The following is a 19,644-nucleotide window of genomic DNA, read 5'->3' as shown; positions in this document are numbered from 1 at the left end:
GTCAGCACCCAGTGCGCAACGGGACTTGAACTACATCATCATAGCCAGCGCAGAGCAACTTACAAAGAATTCAACAGCTTCTCCAGCAGACCTCAAAGTCTGCCCCAGCTCAAAAGTCAGATTCGCATACTTCAAATACTTTTCGAAAGATACTTTTTGCTCTCAGAATAGAACTTAGGTCAGGTCAGGGCAGGTTAACGTTCTAGCAGCGAAATGCAGCTCAATTTGATGCTTTAGTAATCTGATTTAATTAAGTCAAGCTGCGAGACTAACTTGGGAATTAGCTATATTCATGAAGAATATAGACTGGACATGGGATTGTACAGAGATATCTACTAATATTTGTTGAGCTAACTTGAAGTTCCTTATGAATACATAAATTAAGTGTGGCATAGTTTGGCAATGTTTGCCTTTCTCAGCGATTCTCATAAGTTCAAAATGAGCTTTCTAGTATTAAATTGGATTATATCTCTCGCCCAATTGCTCTCGCTCATCTAGTTTGGTGTTATGTCGGAATATATTTGATTGATTTCATGCGCCTCGTTCGCTCTTGATGTAATTGGCCATGAAAGCGAATAGATTTTGTTGTGCGAACTGATGAATGAAGGCATCTGGCTGACATGGGTTGCAAGGTGACATCATCGACTACGGGTGATCGGCTGGCTGGTGTGGCTGGGAGTGGTACGTGGTACATGCTCTATGCTGTGCGCGTGGACTGCGGCTATGCCGCTTCGGGGCAATGTGGCTTTGGGGCATGTGCCGCATGTCGTGCGGTCTCGTTTCATTTTTTGTTTGTTGTTGCGATTGCGACATGATCATCGACACGATCTGTGAAATTGCCAGCGCTATTGAACTCAGCTCAAATATGGCCTGGCACACGGGCGCACGGACGCACGGGCAGCCAGAGGCCATGGATTGGGTCGCCGAACAGCGATCTGCGATCCTTGCTAAAAAATTTTGCATTCGCAATGATAACGTCTGCATGTCGACCATGTCAAGCGTGTTGACTTTTGACTTTTGCCTGTTGTACGGACCAACCAGCCAACCAGCCAAACAGCCAAACAGCCAAACAGCCAAGCGGCCAGGCAACATCGCTCCATTCTCTTGCCATCTGCGAAAGTGCAGTTTAATGTCTCAAAAATTTATCGCTGGCATTTCGGTATGCGCTCTCTGCACAACATGGACAATAAGCCAACAGGCCAAGCTGCAACAGCGAAGCCACAGAAATAATAATAATAATAGTGCATAATATAAGGCGAAGCTCACTAAATAGTGAGCAACATATTTGGCAACGCTTCGTCTTTGAGGCATTGCATTGGCCCACTCAAAATTATTCAAGCTGATCAAATATCAATTCTCATTAAACTGACTGTCAAGACATTGCCAATTTGGTAATGGTTCTATCTAGATCGAGCAGGTCGACAGCAGGAGGCGGCAGACTGAGCGCATCTGTGCCGTTTATTGATATATTTTGTGATTCGAGTGGAATGAGCTGGACCCAGTGTGCTGCAGAGATTTCCAGTTCTGGTCCATTCAGCTAGCAGCCATTTGCATATCTAATGTATCTTGGCGCAAGCGACTCAACACTCATGGAGTCAAGTCTTATGGATTTTTACTTAATGTGGCGCTGATAATAAAAGTTTTTTTAATAGGAAAACGCTATTAACTTATTGGCCGCACGGTGGGCAACGGTCAAACGGGGCCAGCCAAAGAACGCTGCTCGCTCGACGATGAAGTTGCTGTTGCACATTCGCAATTCAATTGAATTGTTGTTCAATGGCTGCGGTCCTGGGCCGCCAGCCTCCAGCCTTCTGCCTCCCTCCTCCCTCCCCCTGCCTCCTGCCTCCAGCTGATTGTCTTCATTCGCATTTTATGGCCGCACTGAGTGCACCTGAGAGGTGCTCCAAAACAGCGATTTGAATGCGACTATGCAAATATGTGACAGGGCTGAACCAAAGCAGGGAACAGACTCCGCTTAAGCTTCTATTCACTAAGATATGATGGCAATTTCACAAATTATATTTTTCAATATAACATAAGAATGTGAGCTACGATCTTCTTCTTTCTTAGATAGCTGAGAAATTCTATAATTTTAATTTTAATTTTAATTTTTTAATTTTATTATATTTTTAATTTTAATTTAATTTTCATCAAACTCTAGCTTGAAATATTTTTGTCTAACAATGGATTGGATTTTATATATGAAATAATAATTTAACAAATGAGAACGATGAATTTTTTCGAATCTTCAAGAAACTTTAAATCTAATTAAATTTGGGAATGAGTGAATTAAAATATTAACATTAGGAAAATAAACAACAGAGAATTTCTATAATAAGAATTACTTTTTTTTGAATCGTCAACAAACATTTACTCCACAGAAGTTTAAAAATGTGAATTCGGCAAGATTGGGCAAATTATATTCCAAAATATATATTCAGGGAGAGAGAGCGCTGAGTGAAAACGACGATTCCTATTAGAGAATTTTTATAATAACTGAGAATATCTACAATAAAAGTGAATTTCTCCTTTATCAAACTTTTACTCTCAATAGATTTAGGAATGAATCATATGATTAGGTCCATATATATATATATATATATATATATATATATATATATATTTATATGACTAAGAATGTCAATAATAAAGGAGAAGTTTTTCGAATCATTAGAAATACTTACTCTAAATAAGTTTAGGGGCAATGACAGCAAAGAGATTGGGTAATATATATCCAGTTTATGAGAACGATCAATTGGATCAGTTAACTTCTATAGTAAGAAGGCAAGGTTTTCGTATCAAGAGTTTATTTTCTTCCATATCTTCCATATCCATCTTCATGGTGAACATGCAGTTGTAAATAAGTATTTCAGAACGATTATTGGATATCATAACAATATTAATACATTATATATACAATATATGAGGCTCATAAATATTTGCTGAATATTATGGGAATCGTGGGTCCCTGGTCTTACGGCCTGCGACTGTGATTTGGTATTGTCGCTTGCATAATGCGCGAGCATAGATTTCAAATTCAATGGGTATTTGAATGAGTTGGGCGTGGCTGTGGCACCAGACTTGGAGCTGCGATGATGATGTGATCAGCATGCATTTTTGGCGAACGCGCGTCATTTCGGATGTTGATGCCAGGGGGGGAAGGAGGCGGGGGGACACATAATGGAGGTAGCATTGAGAGCGGAGAATCGAGCAGCAGAGTGGAGTGAAGTGGCATGGCGTTGGATAGCGTGGCGTGGCGTGGCAAGCGAGCAGGAGCAAGTCAATAGAGCTGCTGGCTTTTGCGATCCTGCCACTGGCAATGCCATAAAAGGCACAATATGTATAAATTTGTAAAAGTAATTGCTGGCATATGTGCCACAGAGCGAGCATCAAACAATGCCACTCCGTTCCGTTTCGATCCGATCCGATCCAAACCGAACCGAGCCTAGACGGGCCTGGCCTGGCCGGGCCGGGCCAACTGCATGCCAGCCATATTTGGCCTGGGCCATAGGCCCAAGTATTGCCAGACTGTGTGCAGCGCCGGCAGCGTGCGTGTTTTATGTCCAACTGCCAGCCATTTATACATTATAAAACTATATGTATAAACAGACAGACAAATGGACAGGCAGGCAGACAGACAGACAGACAGACAGACAGACAGAGAGACAGACAGAGAGACAGGTCGACTGACAGACAAGCCAATGGAGTTAGAGATGGAGACGCAGCATCAGGGTCGCAGCGACGTACCGTATTCTATACCATAAGATCAACCGTGCCGTACCGCACCCTGCCGCACCGTTCGCTCTGTTCCGTTCCGTTCGCCTCTTGCGTCTCGTAATTCACCTTGGCCATTTTTGGTATGCAGCATTTCATGATCTGCTTGATGCTGCCATTGTTTCGCATTTTCACAACTTTACATCGTGGCATTTGCTGCTGCTGCTGTTGCTGCTGCCACCAAAAGCTAAATAATTCTCATGTTGTTTTGTCATTGTTGTTTTTTCTTTTTTTTTAATTTGGCTTCCTCTCTCTCTCTCTCTCTCTTTGCAGGCCTGCGCGCCGCGCTACGTCTTCCACACGATGACGCCATCGAGGGCGCTGCGCTATGATCCAGTGGGCACCTGCTTCACCTCGCACAACTTTGCCCAGTTCCATGAGATATCGCCGTGCCGCACAAGTAAGTGGGTCGAACAGAATTAGACCAGTCCGAATTGCCGTCATTGACCAACCGACACCTTCTCTGATTTGCGCTTCAAAGTAATTTGAGCTCGCGCAGGGAATCCCTTTAAACGCAGAAACACTAACAAAACGAACGACTTTAAAAGCGCCCACAAGCGTACCACACATGGAAGCCAAGGCCAAGACAAAGTAATTGTAACCACTTTAATGGTATGGCTTACATTAAGCCCTCCAGCTTAATTTCATTAAATTCGGACGCAAAATTGATCGCAGTTAAAAGTTAACTTTTAAAACGAATCCGAATTGAATTTGATTTACAATTTTGAATTGAACCATGTTGGAATTCAATATTTTAGAACAATAATAATATAAAATATCTGAGAATTACGCTAAATTGAATTGGATTTTTCTTAAAAAATCGAAATTCTTTATTAAGTATTTTATTCAAATTTCTTTCGCTGATAAAGATGAATGAAATTCTTGCATAAGCAATTAGATACTTGAAATGATATTAGATTAGTATATATATAGATATCAATTTTCACTAACTTAACCTCAAAATGCGATCAAATCCAATCAAAATATCAAACATTGTCTAACTATAATTGGTCTTGTTGCCCGTCTTTCCAAGTTTAAAGCTACTTAATATTATATGTAGAGTTTGTGCATATATCTGCTATATATATTACAGTATATAGTATGATAGCATATACTTTATACTTTATTTAGTATACATTTTATGGCCACATTCACTGACAGCAAAAGAAATCTATATAATCGATTGAGTTTCATCAAATTAGAGAGAATTTCCACTTATGAGTTTCTCGGTGAAGATCCAAGAATAAATATGTTTAGAAATTCAATTTTCTATTATTCTTGCCGTAACGGTATCCTAGAATAATGAGGCATAAAAATGTATTTGTGGACTCATGCCTTGAAATATTTATCTAAACTAATTTTCCAATGTTACCGTAAGAAAGATTTATGGCCCTCAACAGGCTGCGACTTCTATCAAATATGTACGCCCTGCACTAAAATATTGTCTATTAGTGTATTTGGATGTCGTGAAATATTTTTATATGCGATCCCATAAACCAGAGCAGAGCAGAACAGGGCAGAGCTGAAGTGCATTATGTCTGATATTTTGGTTAGAGATCGGAACTGCCTGCCAATTTGTTTGCTTAGTCATGCTACTATATGTAGCATCTAAATATATATATATATATATATATATATATATATGTAAATAGGTATAGCTAGAGTCTGTGTGTGCCCCCACATATAGCTGGACATGTAGACACATGTGGCACGGCCACGAGCTTATTTTTAGCATCTATAGCAGATGCAAAACATATACATTCAGACACGCGCACATACACCTATACACATGCATATACACATTCACGTTGTATATATAGTAACATATATATATGCCTAGCGTCTAGCCCATTATATGCAGCATCTAATCTGCGGTTTCAATTTGCTCAGAGCTAAAACTAATCTAACTGCGCCACTTAATCACTATTTTGTAGTATAACGTCGATGACTATAAATGACAAATGTGAATTGGAAATAAAGAAAATTAAATTTTATTTAAATAACACATGTTCTTAAAAATCGATAATTCTATATAAACGCTAGAAGAGAAAAGAGATTAAAGATAGTGGATAGTGGATAGAAGATAAAACACGTTGGATAATGGAAAGTGGATAGTCAATAGTAGATAGTTGATAAAAGATAGTGGATAGTGGATAGTTGATAAAAGATAGGATAGAGGGTAGAAGATAGGGGAAAGTGAATTCTATCCTTTATTCACTTTCCCCTATCTTCTACCCTCTATCCTATCTTTTATGAAAGTAGAAAATAGAATAGAAAAGACACTGGATAATGAATAGAACAAAAAACATAGAAGAAAGCGAATAATGACTAACGGATAGTGGATAGTGGGTAGTAGATAGTTGATAGAATATAGTGGAGAGTGGACACAGGGTAGAGGATAGAAGATAGAAGAGGAAGATAGAAGATAAATGACACTGGATAATGGATAGAACAAAAAACATAGAAGAAAGCGAATAGTGGATAATGGATAGTGGATAGTGGGTAGTAGATAGTTAATAGAATATAGTGGATAGTGGACACAGGATAGAGGATAGAAGATAGAAGATGAAAGACACTGGATAATGGATAGAACAAAAAACATAGAAGAAAGCGAATAATGATTAACGGATAGTGGATAGTGGGTAGTAGATAGTTGATAGAATATAGTGGATAGTGGACACAGGATAGAGGATAGAAGATAGAAGAAGAAGATAGAAGATAAAAGACACTGTATAATGGATAATGGATAAAACAAACAACATAGAAGAAACTGGATAATGAATAGTAAAAAAAGGGTAGTGCATAGTGGATAGTGGATAAAGAATAGTGGATAGTGGATAGTGGATAGTGGATAGTGGATAGTAGATAGTGAATAGTGTATAGTGGATAATGGATAATGGATAGTGGATATTGGATAGTGGGTAATGGATATTAGATAGAAGATAGTGGATAGTGAATAGAGGTTAGAAGATAGTGGATATTGGTGAGAGCATAGAGGATAGAATAAAGATAAGATAAGATAAAAGGCAGTGGATAATGGATAGTGAATAGAACATAGAAGAAAGTGGACAGGGCATTGTGAATAGTAGATAGTGGATGGTGGATAGAAGATATATATATAGTGAATAATGGATAGTTGACAGAGGATACCAGATAGAAGACAGTGGATAGTGCATAGTTGAAAGTTGATAGATGAGAGAAGATAGAAGATAAAAGACAGTAGACAGTAGCTAATAGATAGTGGATAATTCTATCCGTATAAACTCATTATATGTATATATTATATAATATATTTTATATGCAATTATTGTTGCATAAGTTCCATAATCTAAGATAATTAAGGCATGGTTCAATGTGTTAGCATATGTTAGTTGATAAATCGTTCATTTATTAATTCTGGTGATGAATTTGATCCATTGATCTTTCTGCTATCTGCATTGGAAGAAACTTTATGGTTTTGAGTTCTTAGTAAAAGATTTGAAGTCATTTAGAAATGTTGTGTATTGCCCAAAACGATTGAAAGCGATTGCTCAATTGGTTCTGTTTTTGTTGTTGTTGCTGTTGTTGTTGTTGTTGCTGTTATTGTTGTGGCTGTTTGTTGCCAGTGATCGATCCAAGGCCAATTTAATGATTCCAAACGCATTGGCAGGCGCTGTCTGGTTCCCATTGGTGTTGTTGTTGCTGCTGTTGCGTTATTAATGTTGTCATTCGTCGTGTTGTTGTTGTGAAATGATTAGCAGCAGCGGCAGCAGCTACTCATCACATGACAGTTGGCCCAGCACATTCCGACATCACTAAAAGCAATAAATACCAACTTAACGCACAAAATACCAAACTAATAGTTAAGACGAATCAAGGCAAGGGAGCAAAAAAGCGGAGAAAAACAAATAAAACAAAGAGAAGGAGCACAAAATAATAAAAAGTACAAAGGTAAAAAACTGGGCAAGCATTGAAAAGAACACGCGACGGCAAAAAGCTGCCCAAGAGAGCGACAATCGAGAATTGAGAATCGCTTGCCAAGTGTGGCCGACAGCTAAGCTGAGCCGATCTGAGCTGCTGTCCAAGTGCAGCCAAGACCAGGCGTCCCAGTCCGAATCGAAGTCGGCGTCCGTGTCTATGCCTCGAGTCTCAGTTCGACAACGTGTCCAGCCCTTGCAAAGACTAATTGTAATTCAAGACGGGGGCGATTTTATTATGGGAATTACTACAACTGCAACGCACAATGGTCTGGCAACAGTCTCTCGCTCTCTCACTCTGTCTATCTGCTGTGTGTGCGTCAACTTTACCTTAAAAGTTGACTTATGCGCGAAGGTTGCTGCGCTGGCCACAGCAACACGCCAGCAACATGCTGCTGCTGCTGTTGTTGTTGTCGCTGGTTGAACGTTCAAATTGAAACACTTCGGAGACAAATTGTTATCGTTTAATTTGATCAAACGCACGATCTGACTGTTGATTTTGCTGTTGTGCTCAGCTGCAAAAAAATGAAGCAACAACAACAAAAAGTGAAAAAGGAAAAACGTTGCTGGCAGCGCGACATGTTGCTGTTGTGTTGGCTGCTGCTGCTGCTGTTGCTGTTGTTGCCGCAGGCATTGCGTGATTTTTATTTGGTAGCAAACATTCGCCGACAGCACAAACAAAGCAAAGACGGCCAACAAAAGGATGTGGAACTTGTGGTCACCAGTTAAGACTTCAACGCAAGCCCCCTTCCATTTGCTCAGCCCCATTGTTGATGTTGCTGTTGCTGTTGTTGTTGTCGTTGTGGCCTTTGGGTCGCCTGTCTGCCGTTTGCTTTTGTTTGGCGATCTGCCGCTGTAGTTTATTGTATTTTCATTTCAATGTCCATCGTCTGGCTGAGAAGCTGGCTCAGTTGGCACAGCCTGAGCTGATGCCCCAAGGCGCGCGCGTCCGCGCCTCTAATCCTTTTATGTTGCATGTCGCCTGTTGCCTGTTGCCAGTTGCCAGTTGCTGCCCTCGTCGGCTGACAAATCACTACCGCAATTTATAGCATTGCTCAGATAATTATTGCATTTGATTGCCCCTTTACTGCCTGCGGCAATAGACACATTCCTCAACATAGACATTATAATTCATAACATATTATATAGCTGCGTCTTGGAATTATATTCTATATTCTACTATATATTCTATATTCTATATTCTATATTCTATATTCTATATTCTATATTCTATATTCTATATTCTATATTCTATATTCTATATTCTATATTCTATATTCTATATTCTATATTCTATATTCTATATTCTATATTCTATATTCTATATTCTATATTCTATATTCTATATTCTATATTCTATATTCTATATTCTATATTCTATATTCTATATTCTATATTCTATATTCTATATTCTATATTCTATATTCTATATTCTATATTCTATATTCTATATTCTATATTCTATATTCTATATTCTATATTCTATATTCTATATTCTATTTTCTATATTCTATATTCTATATTCTATATTCTATATTCTATATTCTATATTCTATATTCTATATTCTATATTCTATATTCTATATTCTATATTCTATATTCTATATTCTATATTCTATATTCTATATTCTATATTCTATATTCTATATTCTATATTCTATATTCTATATTCTATATTCTATATTCTATATTCTATATTCTATATTCTATATTCTATATTCTATATTCTATATTCTATATTCTATATTCTATATTCTATATTCTATATTCTATATTCTATATTCTATATTCTATATTCTATATTCTATATTCTATATTCTATATTCTATATTCTATATTCTATATTCTATATTCTATATTCTATATTCTATATTCTATATTCTATATTCTATATTCTATATTCTATATTCTATATTCTATATTCTATGTTTTCTTTCTTACAGACAACTGGGGCTATCATCGTCAGGGCTCGTGTCAAGCTGGCTTCAGTGCGGCTATCAACAGTGTAAGTACCATTTAAGAGGGTATTAGCCATGATTCAGTGAAATGAATAACTTTTTATGTGTTTTAAGCTCAAATAGAGCGCAAATTAAATTTTTAAGGATATTTTTTGGGCACTTATTGTTAAGCTTTATGTTTGCCTTGGAGAAAAGATTTAAGCTTGCATCGGGCTGTAGATAGACGCTTTGAATTGGAATTGGGACTGGGAGGGGCTGGAACGGGAATGGGTCTTGAACTGGGACTGAGACTGGGTCTAGGAGCTGTGGGGGCTGTGGTCGACGTGGGCACGTTTAGTTGTCACCTTGTTGGAATCGTGGCATAACATTTGCATACAGAATCTTAAGTATTCGCATTTCCCATTTCGCCTTTGCAGAATGGATCGCGTTTGTTCATTGGCGCACCTGGCAGCTGGTACTGGCAAGGTAAGTCAATGTTTTATTGTTTCTCGTTTCTTTTTCCTTTTTCTTTTTTTATTATTTTTTTTTGTTTACATTTAGTATGAAACAATATGAAATAAATATACCTATGAAGTACAGTTTTATTTGTATTTTGAAATTAAAATTTAAAATTGAAATCGAAATTGAATTTGAAATTGAAATATTACTCGTACTATTTATAAATACAACAGCTCTTATCCATTGTATTCAGTTATAGTTAAGCCTTTAAGTATTTACCCAGCCAATATATGAGCCGCCTCTCCAATATTCCGTAGCACCCGTAGCCCTTGGTTTGAACTATTTACTTTTAATTTTTATTTCTCCAATTATTGAATATATTTTTCGATATAGCTGCCAAATGTATTTTTAGTTCTTTTGCTCCTTTGATGTCCCTTATGTCCCGGTTTCGTTTTGCATTCAAAACTCTTGAACCTAATTTGTGTTAATTTTAGTTTCAGTTCTGTTTTTAATTTTTGAGCATCTTTAGAACTTAGATCGTCCCTAACCTAACACGAAAACAAAAGAAAAGAATAACCCTACAGATAAAACTAAACAACTGGGCTAGCCTAATCTATTTAGTACTTAAGTGAACCTCAAGTGTTTACCAACTGAAACTCGTGTACCTAACATAGATTCGTAGAACTCAAGAACTAGCCATAGGCTGTCTGTCTATTGGATGATCCAATTGTAATTGTAATCTTAGTTGCTAAGCATACCAATACGAGCAGAGCTGGAAAGCAATCGATAGCGTTACATGAAATGCCACAACTTATCGATAGTTTTCAAGCTTGCGTTCATCGTGTACCTTTAAGGTACATGTTAATTTGTTTTAAGTTTAATTAGTGTTGTCGAGTTGTTGCTGCTGCTGTTGTTGCTATGATTGCCATCCAAATTTATGACTCAATTGGACTAAATCTCACTTAGTGTTGTCGCCGCCTGAAAGCCTAAACAATCCAAAATTGAAATGGAAAACCCCATTTGGCTAACTAAATTGAAATAACATCTACAGCTCGACAGCAGCTCGAAGTGCCGCTGATAACTAACCACAGGCATTAAGTATAGTCGTGTAGTCAGTTTAATTTCTATCGATTATTGTAACTTATCGTAATATTCTACCTGCATTTACTGTATCGTATATATAATTATATATCTTTTACCGTAAATCTTGATCGTAAACGTAATCGTAATCGTGAACGTAATCGTAATCGTAATCGTAACTATAACTATTTTTATTTTAACAGTAACTGTATCGATAACGATAACTATTTATAACTGTACCCGTACCTGTACCGTATATTGCGTCATAATATCCAATTTGAATTTTAGTCGAAGTTTCTTTTTTGTCTCATTTTGATTAATATATGTATTATGTATTCTCTTTTATTCTCTCTCTCTCTCTTTCTTTTTGCTCCTATTTACACACTGCCTCGGCGCAAAATGCATGCAAAATTTCAATATGAAACCAAAACCAATAAAAACAAAAACAAAAACAACTCGAAAATAAATCATCTATGCATTCTGTACCGAACGCCATGACCTGTGTCTGTTGTTCAACCCAACCACAACCACAACCACAACCAAAAAAAAACCGATACCAAACATAAAATACACATCACACCCTACAACTTGATACCGAACTTCTGCTACCATAATACAAAAAAAAAATAAAAACCTGAAATATTTAAAAAAAGGACAAACCTACTCAATACCGCCCGATGCCGAGTTTCCATTTAAGCCGCCTTATTATCAGCCCTTCGGCACTGGAGGTAATAATAATCATACGCAAATACGCTTCTCACACTGCAAAAGTCAGCAAAATATAAATAAAAAACCAAACAAAAACCAAAACAAAACCTTATATATATATATATATAGAACATTGATCATTAACACTAAAACCAAGTGAAACAATATAAATTGTACAAACTACCTGAACTGTAAGAAATGGCGCAAGCTTCTAAAAACTCATTTCTACCCACATAAAATGGTGTGTGATAATATCTACTGTTATATCTTATAACTGCAAACCGAACTCATCTGCTGGCGGGCCGAAGGCTGTCAAGTCGGGTCAGATAGATTGCCCCTGTTCACGATTTGACAGCGATTGCCTAGATTTGTAGCACAGCCCCTACGCTCTGCACCCCATGCCCGCGCCCACGCCTACGCCCATGACCATGCCCCTGACCATGCCCACGCCCACTCATCGAAAGCTTCGCTAACAACGAGGGCAACGAGAGGGCAGCGAAAGCCGCACAGAAACGTTCCGCATTGCCCGCTTGCCTCGTCACGCCACAGACAGCTGTTGTCATCATCAAGCAAAGCTTCAATTTATATGTACCTTTTAAGTACCTACTATCAGTGTGGTACATGTGTACCTATATCTAGGCGGTGCAACCATATTGCAAACATAAACATAGTAATAACACATGAACGGTTAAAGCAAGAGCTGCTACGGCCCATCTATTAACATGCATGCGATAGTTATCGATATATAACGATGTATATGTAAGTCTTTTCTGTTTATAGTTGTCGAGCAGCACTTGTTTCAACTCATCGATATCTCGATGTTTTCTTTTTAATTTGCATTCTTCGATATTTATCGATATATGCATAAGCTCTATCTTCTTCAAGTTATCGATAGCCAACTTCACTGTCTCAAATGGTGAAAGTTTTATTAATCTGATCGATATTTCGATATTTTCTTTTTAATTCATATGTTTCGATATCTATCGATATATGCATACATGTGAAAAGTTGTTCGTTTGAAGTTATCGATAGATGCAGCCAACTTAAACTGTTTAAATAGACAGCATGTTGTCAGATCATCAAAGCTTTCTTCATGTGATCGATATTTCGATGTTTTTCCTTTTTCATTTAAATTTGTCGATATTTATCGACATAAAGTTATCGATAAATGCAGCCAACTAGCTTGTTTAAATAGACATCATGTTGCTAGATCCTCAAAGTTGTATTTAACTGATCGATATTTCGATGTTTTTTTCTTCTTAATTTAAATTTTTCGTATCTATCGATATGTGCATATATAAACGAAGATATTTCTTTTTGAAGTTATCGATAGATGCAGTCAATTTAATGGACAGCGTGTTGCCAGCTTGTCAAAGTTTTCCTTTACTGATCGATATTTTCTATTGAATTCTTATTTTTCAATATATACAGTAAAACTTGCCTATCAATCCTAATGTCGAGTATGCAGCAGATGTTTTTCTTCGACTGCAACAGAGACTATGTCTCTTAATTACTCACAATGCTTAGTGTAATGGCTGAGGAGATGGCATTCCCGATCGATCACAATGTCCTGCAAAGACACAGATTTATTTATTTTTATTGCCTTGCCAGATGTTAGAATCAGAAAACTAGAAATAGTTAGACATTATTAAGTGGCTGTCAGCAGTGTAGCAGTAGCTGTCATTTAAGAGCGATAAATGTAAGAGCAATGATCTCTTCTCTCTCTCTATCTCTCTGTCTCGCGCTCTCTTGCTTTAACCGTTCCACATCTTACATCTTAAGTTCTTAGTTTAAGTTAACTTACAAATGGCTCGTGAGCTTTGTTATTTTGGTCTTGGACGTTGGCTGTTGGTCTGTTACTAACCGATTTCCAAGAGCTGAGCTAGTCAGCCAATGGAAAGACGCATCGCATGCCAGCCACCTCCTCACCTTGGTACCCCGGCACTAATCCATATTTAACAGTAGTTTTATGGCCTGCTGTAGCTATTGATTAATCGTAGCCATTGTAGATCTTGTGACTTTTTATTTGCATTGCATTGCTCATTACTATTATTATTATTCGTATTGTTGTTGTTGTTATTGTTGTTGTTGTTGTTGTTGTTGTCGTCATTCAGCATGCCGCTATAATCGTAGCTAATTATACCAACACATCTCACCCAAGAACCGATCTGAAAGACGATCTGGCACGCATCGAGCCGAACGAATCGCACTCATCCACTTAACCAACATATTCACAGGTCAAGCGATATCCCAGGATGTGACCAGGCCGGAGAACCAAGTGTTCTCCACGGCGGAAAGCTCTTCGGCCAACGATGATTCGTATCTGGGCTATTCGATGGTCACCGGAGATTTCGATGCCGATCGCAGTGAAGATGTTGCCATTGGCATGCCGCGCGGCGCCAATCTGTCCGGCAAGGTCGTTGTCAGTCGCTGGAATATGGCCAATATCATGAATATATCGGGTCATCAGATTGGCGAATACTTTGGCTATGCGCTGGCCAGCAGCGATGTCGACGGCGACGGTCTCGACGATCTGATCATCGGCGCGCCGATGTACACTGAGCTGAACAATGTCGAGGGCAAGTACGATGTGGGACGTATCTATGTGGTGCTACAGGGCGGCATATCTCAAGTAAGTCTGCGCGTTGATACAGCTTGGGAGCTCGTTGATGTCGTTGTTTGCTTACAGTCGGAACGCTGGAATAAGGAGTTCATACGGGAAGGTTTCCAGACCAAGGGTCGCTTTGGCCTGGCGCTCACCACGCTGGGCGATGTCAACGGTGACGGCTATGGCGATTTCGCAGTGGGCGCTCCTTATGATGGACCCGAGGGTCGTGGCGTGGTGTACATCTATCATGGCTCTGCGATGGGTCCCCTGCTGAAGCCGTCGCAGGTCATTAAGGCTGAAAGTCTGGTGGAGGCGGCTCCTTATCCGCGCACCTTTGGCTTTGCGCTGTCCGGCGGCGTGGACATGGATGGCAATACGTATCCGGACTTGGCCGTTGGCGCCTATGCCTCGGATCAGGTGTTCATTTTCAAGTCGCGCCCGGTGGCCGCTGTCAATGCGGAAACGGTGTTTGCCAGCGCCTCAAAGCTGATTAGCCTGGAGGATCGCACCTGTCAACTGCAGCGAGACCACAAGAGGGTGCCATGCATGCCTTTGAGCACCTGCTGGAGCTATACCGGTCGCTATCTGCCCACGCAGCTGGACTTTGAGGTCTCCTGGCTGCTCGATGCAAAGAAGACGCGCAATCCTCGCATGTTCTTCCTACGCGACGAAGGCAAGAACATACGCAATCAGACGATCCGACTCGCCTATGGCCAGAGATATTGCCTCAACGAGACCGTCTACCTCATGGACGGTGTCCAGGACAAGCTAACGCCCCTCGAGGTGGAAGCGCGCTACAATCTCCGCAGCAGTCGTCCCATCGAAGCCCGTTCACGCACACGTCGCGCAGCCCTGGAGCCGGTCATCGATCAGAATCGCGAGATCATTCTACGTGATGCGATCAACATACAAAAGAACTGTGGACCGGACAACATATGTGAGCCCGATCTAGTGCTGACCGTCAAGTAAGTCCACCTGAAAGAGTTCCTCCTCCTAATCTAATCGGTGTCCTTCCTTCCGCTCCATTAGGGCCGTCGACAAGTATCTGTTTGTGTCGGGCGAGCCGCTGACCATTGAGGTGCTGATCAAGAACAACAACGAGGACGCCTTCGAAGCCGCTTTCTACATGATGACGCCCAAGGACTTGCAGTTCACCAAGCTACAGCAGCTCGGCGAGAAGATCGACATGCCCATCACCTGCTCGGCGCCCGATGCCAGCAACAACTATACACTCAAGTGTGACATTGGTAATCCGCTGAAGGGTGGCAACATGGTAAGTTACATGATTAGAGTCTCCGCAGAAGTCAGTCCTAATCCATTGATCCTTCATCGTCAGACTCACTTTGCGGTCAGCTTTGTGCCCGCGGAGAAGCACACGAAGACGTCCAGCTACGATTTCTATTGGGTGGCCAACTCAACAAACGTGGAGCGCAAGAACTCGGAGTACGATAATGTGGGCAGCAAGAGCATCGGCGTCTGGGTGGAAACCGATCTGACCATCAAGGGCACCTCGCTGCCCGACTATCAGGTGTACAAGGCAGCCGACTACAAGGCGCCCGGCAATGCCACCACCGAGGACGAACTCGGTCCGCAGGTGGTGCATATCTATGAGCTACGGAACAATCTCAGCTCGTTCATTGAGGGCGCCGCCGTAGACATCTACTACCCATATCAGACCGAGTCCGGTGATCCACTCATGTACATTGTCAATCAGCCGGAGACGGGTGGCAAGATCCGCTGTGACAAGATCGAGGTTAACGAGCTGGGCCTCAAGCTGAACGAGAAGCAGAAGAACAAGTCCTATCTGCACGCCCAGGGTGCGATCAGCAACTCTGTGCCGGCGTCATCGGAGGGCCAGGCTAGCAGCGAAGAGTCTGGCGGCCATGTGGAGATATCGCATGGCATTCAAACGGGCAACACAGTCGGCGTCACCGTCGGCAACGACAATCAGCGCAGCCTGACGGCCAAGCAGAAGGAGCTGCTGGAGCGCGAGGATGCACAGGATGCTGCTGGAGACGCCTCCTTCGTGCACTTGGATCGTGCCAATCAAGCGGACTCTCACCATGAGGCGAACTTCAACCAGAGCAGCGGCAGCTTCGCTCGCGCCGGTTTCATTCCTGCTGCGCCCAGCGATGAGCTGCACAGCCATAGCACACATGGCCACATCCAAATGGCACCGCCACAGGTCAGCTCCAGTTCCAGATCCAGCTCCAGTTCCAGTTACCAAATGCGACCCCAGCAGCAGCAGCAGCGGCAGCAGCAGCTTTATCTGGCTGGCGGCTCGCCGGACAAGTCCATGTATGGCGGACGCAATGGCAACTTCCATGCGGGCACCCTTGATCTGGACACCTTCGAACGTGGCAACGTTGACAATGAGCTGCACAACAGCCAGGTGCAGTATGGCCAGCCGGCTGTGCAGCGTCATGTGGTCTATAGCTCCGGCAGCAAGCCGTACTATGGCCGTGAGAACGAGGACTTCTACGACGAGGACAATCAACAGCAGAAGGCGCTCGGCCAGTGGCACAGTTCCAGTTCCAGTTCCAGTTCCAGCGGCGCGCCGCGTCGCTTTAGGCGCGACATGCCGACAACGATAGAGACGCGTCTGGCGAATGGGATCTCGCCCTGTCTGGGCGTCAAGTGCCGTCGGCTGCGCTGCTATTTGGAGAATCTGGGCTATGAGGATGCGGACGCGGCATTTGTGGCCATACGTGCACGCATGGTGGCCACCACCATGGAGAAACTGGCGCCCACTGTGCCGCTGAATGTCTCAACGCTCGCCGTGGCGAATGTGACCAGCTTGCCTTTCATTGGCAAGCCCAAGGAGAAGATATTGAAGACGCACGAGATCTTCTATAAGGCGCAGCCGGAGCCGCAGCAGGTGCCCGACGTGGTGCCTCTCTGGGTTGTTGTCTTGGCTGCGTGTGCGGGTGCTCTGATCTTTTTGTTGCTCGTTCTGCTACTCTATAAGGTGAGTGCTTAGCCAATGCACAAACCAATTGTATTCTATGTTATATGTTTCGTTCCGTTTAGCTCGGCTTCTTTAAGCGCAACCGGCCCGCAGATCATTCGCAGGAGCGCCAACCGTTGCGCAACGGTTACCATGGCGATGAGCACCTGTAAAGTCGTTGCAGCAGCAGCGGCAGCAGCAGGAGCTGTCGAAATTAAAATAACAAAAATGCACAAAAAAACGAACAATTAACATCGCACTAAACAAACGTACTAAAAAAAACAACGCAACTAGATGCAAACAAACAACGGTTCTAGAAGCAGCGACAAATCCTACTAAACCAACAAAAGCGCTTAGCCAAGTTTCAAACCGTGCGCGCGCGCGTTTTAAAAACGCGTGCGAAAACACGACAACAAAAGCAAAAAATGAAAAAGAAAAAAAAAGCTAAAAAAAAATTATGTGCGATGTTGCGTTGATTTTTTTTGTGAGAAGAAAAGAAAAACAAGTAAAAATTGCCTAGTCACGAAATTAAGAACTGTCTAAAGCGAAACGGTTTAATTATATAATATCTATGTTTTTTTTAATTATTTTTATTTTGACTTTTTTTTTCAACGAAGCTTGCAAATATTTGAACGAAGGAGTTACAAGTGCTATATTAATCTGTACTAAAGATAGCTATATTAAGTATAAGTGTGTGAGAGAGAGTGAGTGAGTGAGTGTGTGTGTGTCTGTATGAGCGAGTGAGTACGAAAGAGTGCGTGAGTGTGTCTGATTTCAATCTTTTTTTTCGTTTTTTAGCTAATGTGGAAAGAGCAGAAAAGAAAAGAAAGGAAGAGCAAAGAAAAGAAAAGAATTAAATGAATTTTATTTTTTAAGCACAATTCAAATGCTGCCCGCGGAGAAGCTACCACGCCCTCTGGCCGTAGCATAAATATAAAAATAAACTACAATAATAGGTGCTAATTTACTAAGTTTGTTTGTTCTTTTTTTTAATGACTTTTCCAAACTTTTTTGTGTGCGAGTGAAGAAATTTTTGAATATATATAAAAATCAATATTTTTTGTTTTAAATTTTTTTGCCAAACTCAAAGTTTGAGAAAAGTTAAATTGAAAACAAAAAAAAAAAAAATAATAAAATAAAATATGAAACCAATTAATTCAATAAATTTGTGTAATGTTATATATTTCTTCTTCTTTGCCTTCGTCTTCTGGTAAAACTCATTGTGTATATACTAAAACAAAAACAAAAAAAATTAAGACGTTTATTTAATTAATTAATTAATTATGCATTTATTTCCATACTACACCGCAAGAAGCAAGAAGAAAACCGACTTCTTTTGGTGTACTCTCGAAATGAACAATGGGTAGTGTATCCGCCTAGCTGGTTATTCCCCAAGCTCGTCCTCTAGCTATTCGTTTTCTTCTTCAATTATTTTTACGCACAACTCGCTATTGTTTAATTTATTAACTGTACTTATATATGCGTGTGTTTTACATATTTGTTCGCTAATATTGTATTACATTTAATTCTTTATTATAAATTTATAAATAAAATGACGCTCGAATTGTAAAAACAATCGCAATATTGACTTTAATTTTGGGTAAAAACTTACAAAAAAAAAACTAATTTAAAAAATGAATATTTATAACGGACATCAATATATGACAGCTTTCGTCAGAGAGCATTTCCAATATTGTTATCGATGCACAAATTGACTCACTTTGCGCTTACGTTGCTCATGTTGCGTTTACGTAGTTTCTTATTTGCGCGGTTCGTGCGCTGGCTAACTTGCGCGCCCACTAATTTGGACAATTTTGTTTGAAATTTTAATTCCTATTCAATGCTTTTCCATTTTTTGTTGTAATTTGTCACATTGAACGCAAGTTAAGCCTAATTAAAAAAGATTTTAGTTAACACAACATGCATCGCCTTCGGTTGCATGTAGCGCCAGCAGCGCGTAACTGCATTCAACTTACGAATACGTCGCACGATACATAGAACGGTAATTGCGGCGTTCATTTTGTTCTACATTTCACTTTAGTGCTCATTGAGAAAGCAACGCTGCGCGACGTGTGCTACGCAGTTGACGAGCATTTGTAGGTGGTTCTATCAGTGTGCGCGTAAAACTGTAACTTTGTTTTTTCTTCATTCTATTCAATATCAACAAATATTAAT

The 19,644-nt window shown here is 40.4% G+C and overlaps 1 protein-coding gene across 3 annotated transcripts in view; it reads left to right on the top strand.

Moving 5' to 3' along the window:
* LOC111596559 (integrin alpha-PS2) overlaps positions 1–17,900 on the top strand; it is a 38,320-nt gene extending 20,420 nt beyond the window's left edge. For 2 of the 3 annotated variants that reach the window (XM_030224053.1, XM_030224054.1), the window contains exons 5-13: positions 4,048–4,174; positions 9,674–9,735; positions 10,105–10,153; positions 11,860–11,934; positions 14,152–14,546; positions 14,604–15,487; positions 15,552–15,795; positions 15,859–17,490; positions 17,553–17,900. In XM_030224053.1, the coding sequence (XP_030079913.1) occupies positions 4,048–4,174; positions 9,674–9,735; positions 10,105–10,153; positions 11,860–11,934; positions 14,152–14,546; positions 14,604–15,487; positions 15,552–15,795; positions 15,859–17,490; positions 17,553–17,642 (3,558 nt within the window). In that variant the 3' untranslated portion in view covers positions 17,643–17,900. The remainder of the gene's footprint in view (positions 1–4,047; positions 4,175–9,673; positions 9,736–10,104; positions 10,154–11,859; positions 11,935–14,151; positions 14,547–14,603; positions 15,488–15,551; positions 15,796–15,858; positions 17,491–17,552) is intronic. The other variant, XM_030224055.1, reaches the window with a different exon arrangement.
* The last annotated feature ends 1,744 nt before the right edge of the window (positions 17,901–19,644 follow it).

The sequence above is a fragment of the Drosophila hydei genome, unplaced genomic scaffold (assembly GCF_003285905.1).
Source record: "Drosophila hydei strain 15085-1641.00,03,60 unplaced genomic scaffold, DhydRS2 tig00000343-arrow-arrow-pilon, whole genome shotgun sequence".
Lineage (NCBI taxonomy): Eukaryota > Metazoa > Arthropoda > Insecta > Diptera > Drosophilidae > Drosophila > Drosophila hydei.
Note: the sequence above shows the minus strand (reverse complement) of the source record. Positions and strands in the feature narration are given on the sequence as shown.